Source organism: Asparagus officinalis, chromosome 5, assembly GCF_001876935.1.
Source record: "Asparagus officinalis chromosome 5, Aspof.V1, whole genome shotgun sequence".
Classification (NCBI taxonomy): domain Eukaryota; kingdom Viridiplantae; phylum Streptophyta; class Magnoliopsida; order Asparagales; family Asparagaceae; genus Asparagus; species Asparagus officinalis.
This window is the reverse complement of record NC_033798.1, coordinates 96,052,239-96,055,747: the sequence shown is the minus strand read 5'-3', so window position 1 is coordinate 96,055,747 and position 3,509 is coordinate 96,052,239. Positions and strand designations below refer to the sequence as shown.

Below are 3,509 nucleotides of genomic sequence, written 5' to 3'. Positions count from 1 at the left end.
CTCTAAGATTAAGATCTTAAGTTGATGATGTGTCATGAATTAATTACAGGAAGGGTATTTTCGGAAAATTAAAGTCATACAAAATAGGAAATCTAATTAAGTTGATTCTGTAGCCTAAAAAAACCAAATTAATCGGACCAGACTCTTCTCCGCTTGCTAATTAAAAGAGGAAATCTCATATATACGTCTACATATTAATCGGACCGGACGAAACCCCTCTTGCTCTTCTCTGCTGCCTTGAGAACCACCTCCTCTTTTGTTCGTCTCTGTTCTCCGCTTGCAGATTCCGCGCCTCCTCAATTTAGTCGGCATCCTGTGCAAAGTATAAAATTCTTTATCCTTCTATTTTAATTTTGAACGAGAAAGAGCAGGGTTCACTTGTTGTTCACATGTTAGACATTGTCCTCTAGCTTCCTCGTGATGCACGTTGAAGGGTTAGGCACCTGCTGCATGTCATTCTTTATGTAGTTAATTATAAAACCTTAGTATGGATGTGACATAGCACAAATCTTTTCCAATATGTCATGTATGATTTTGGTGATGTAGCATAGCACAAATCTTTTCCAATATGTCATGTATGATATTATCTAATATCTGTAGCATAGCACAAATCTTTTCCAATGTGAGACTAAGATTGTCTTTAATCTTTTTTTTTGGGATGTTATTTTGTGATACTGTAGGTAATGTGGATCGTTCACATTATATGCTATGTAGACTACCTAATGGCAGTAGCATAGTTCAATATATATTCTTTTTAGTGGAATCTAGTAATATACATCCATAAGAGAACTTACTGAAAGCCACATCCCCCCCCCAAAGTTGGTATAGCTGTTACGCCTCCATGGTCATGTATCCAATTTCTCCCTTTCACCATAGCTTCATCTTCGTTGTAATTAACCTCCTCACCGAGTAGCCTCAATGTTGTGTAGCATAGAGCAGTGCTAAACATGACGCTTAGACCATCTGTGTTGAAACCCCCAACCTCCATCTTCATTCTGTTAAATAATACTGAATGGTTATTAACAAGTTTGGCTCCTCAAGTCTTGTGACAACTGTAAGAGTAAGAATTCAGTGCCTGCTTGCTTATTTTTTTGGTCCATGAGCATTTCAATTGCTACTTTAGGTGGTGCATGCAGGTGCTGAGCATTGTTAGAATTCCTCAACAACTTTTAGTGGAGAAACAAGCGTTTTTGCTAGGCTCTAACTCTAGTTTTGTGAATACTTAGCTAACGATGAATATCTCCATCTATGAATTTCAGACGTGTTCTTTTTAGTTTGTCATGAGCTATTAAATTTAAATTTCTTCTTCTACTTGTTATTTTTATTTTATTAATTGTGAGCTCACTTTACCCTAATTTTTCTCCATCTATGAAGCAATCTAATAATCTTTCCATTATGTTTGCAGGTTGTCTCATGGCAATATTAGGGGAATATGTAGACAATGATCTTTTTCGTGCAAATGAAGAAATAGAAAAGACGACGCAAGAGAATTATCCACATGAAGATGAACATTTAGAAGAAAACTTGAGTCACGTATCATGTATTGATGAACCGAAGATTGGCATGATGTTCATAAGTTTGGAGGAAGCAATGAATTATTATAGTGCTTATGCACTATTAATTGGGTTTGGGATTAGAAAATGATCTAATTATTTGTCTAAGAGAAAGAATGTCATTACAATGCAAGTATTTACATGCACTCATGAGGGTTTTCCTAAAATCAAAGGGAAGGAGCCATTACTTAGGGATAACACATTCGAGAAAAGTCCTTCGAAGGAGATATCTAACATTCGAACTGGTTGCAAAGCAAGTATGCGTGTGAAATTAGATGATGAAGAAAATTGGATCATATCATCCTTTGAGAAGAAGCACAACCATGAATTAGTACCGAGCCCCTCAAAATCTCGTTTCTATCAGTGTCGGCGAAAGATTAGAGATGAAGAAGCCGACCTTATATGAATCATGCGTGAGCAAAATATTTCAACAAAGCATATTAGGGACTTCATTGCATCTCAACGTGGAGGGGTTCGTAATTTATCATTCACAAGGAGGGACCTAAGTAATTTTGCAACGCTCCAAAGAATGTCACTTTTTGAGAGTGATATCTCAACGACTCTAAGTCACTTTCAACAACTACAAGCTGAGAATCCTATGTTCTTTTATGCAGTCCAGATTGATAGTAATAATAGTGCAAAAAATATGTTTTGGGTTGATGGGAGATCAAGGATGGCCTACCAGCATTTTGGAGATGTAGTCACTTTTGATACCACATATTGTACGAACAAGTACAGTATGCCATTTGCACCATTCATCAGGGTAAACCACCATTCTCAAACTATATTATTTGGTTGTGCTTTGATTAGAGATGAGACTGTCGAATCCTTCATGTGGGTGTTTCGAACATGGCTTAATGTAATGTTTGGTAAGCATCCTACTTGTATTCTGATAGATCAAGATCCTTCAATGAGGAAAGCAATAAGTGAGGTCCTTCCTAATACGGCTCATCAATTTTGTAAGTGGCACATTCTTCAAAAAGCATGCGAGCATCTAGGCATTTTATTTGGTACAAAAGAGAAGTTTCAAGAGGATTTTCTTAGTTGCATCAATTTTAGCTTAACAGTTGAGGATTTTGAGTCAAGTTGGACTACTATGATAGAGAAGCATGAAGTTGAAGATAACACACATCTAAAACATTTGTATCAAATTTGAGATAAGTGGGTGCCATCGTATTTTAGAAATATATTTTGTGCTTTCATGTCTACAACACAAAGAAACGAGAGTTTCAATGCACTTCTCAAGGGTAGAGTCAATAATCATACAACAATTTATGAGTTTGTCATGCAATATGAAAAGGCTTTAGAAGATCGATATGACGTAGAAGAGGAAGAGGATTTTCGCTCTCTGCAATACAAGCCAAGTTCGTGGTCTCCAAGCCCAATAGAGAGGCAAGCACAAAAGATTTATACTAGAGCAATGTTTAGGGTCTTCAAGGATCAACTAAAAGAGATATTTCATTTTCTCTGAATGAAATTGAGCCTAAAGCATTATACAAACTAGTGCAAGTCCCAAACTCAGACAAACCAAGTGCTAGAAGAAGAACTTATATGGTTACCTTCCAAGCCCCTATGACAGTATCTTACAATTGTAAAATGTTTGAATTTAGTGGAATGGTGTGCTCGCATGTGCTTAAGGTGCTTTTGCATCTTGACATCTTGCAAATACCCTCTGAATATATTTTAAAGAGATGGACAAAGTCAGCTAAGGAAAAAAGTTTTGATACACACCAATGTTTTAGCACTAAATTGTCATATTCCTCCTCAAAGACTCTAATGTTTAATAGTTTGTCTCGAAAAATAATGAAATTGGTTGCAGAAGGTTCCACGTGTATTGAGTTGTATAATTTAGCAAATAAAAAAATAGATCAAGTTGTGGGAGAATTAGTAGCGGCAAAAATGCACTTACTAGAGAATAAATTGGGGCATGACGACATGACGCAAATCCAAGGTTCT

At 36.4% G+C, this 3,509-nt stretch overlaps 1 protein-coding gene across 1 annotated transcript; it reads left to right on the top strand.

The window, feature by feature from the left end:
• On the top strand, window positions 1,963-2,709 carry LOC109842210 (protein FAR1-RELATED SEQUENCE 5-like). Its single transcript, XM_020411116.1, has one exon. The coding sequence runs from the start codon at window positions 1,963-1,965 to the stop codon at window positions 2,707-2,709; it is 747 nt and encodes a 248-aa protein (XP_020266705.1).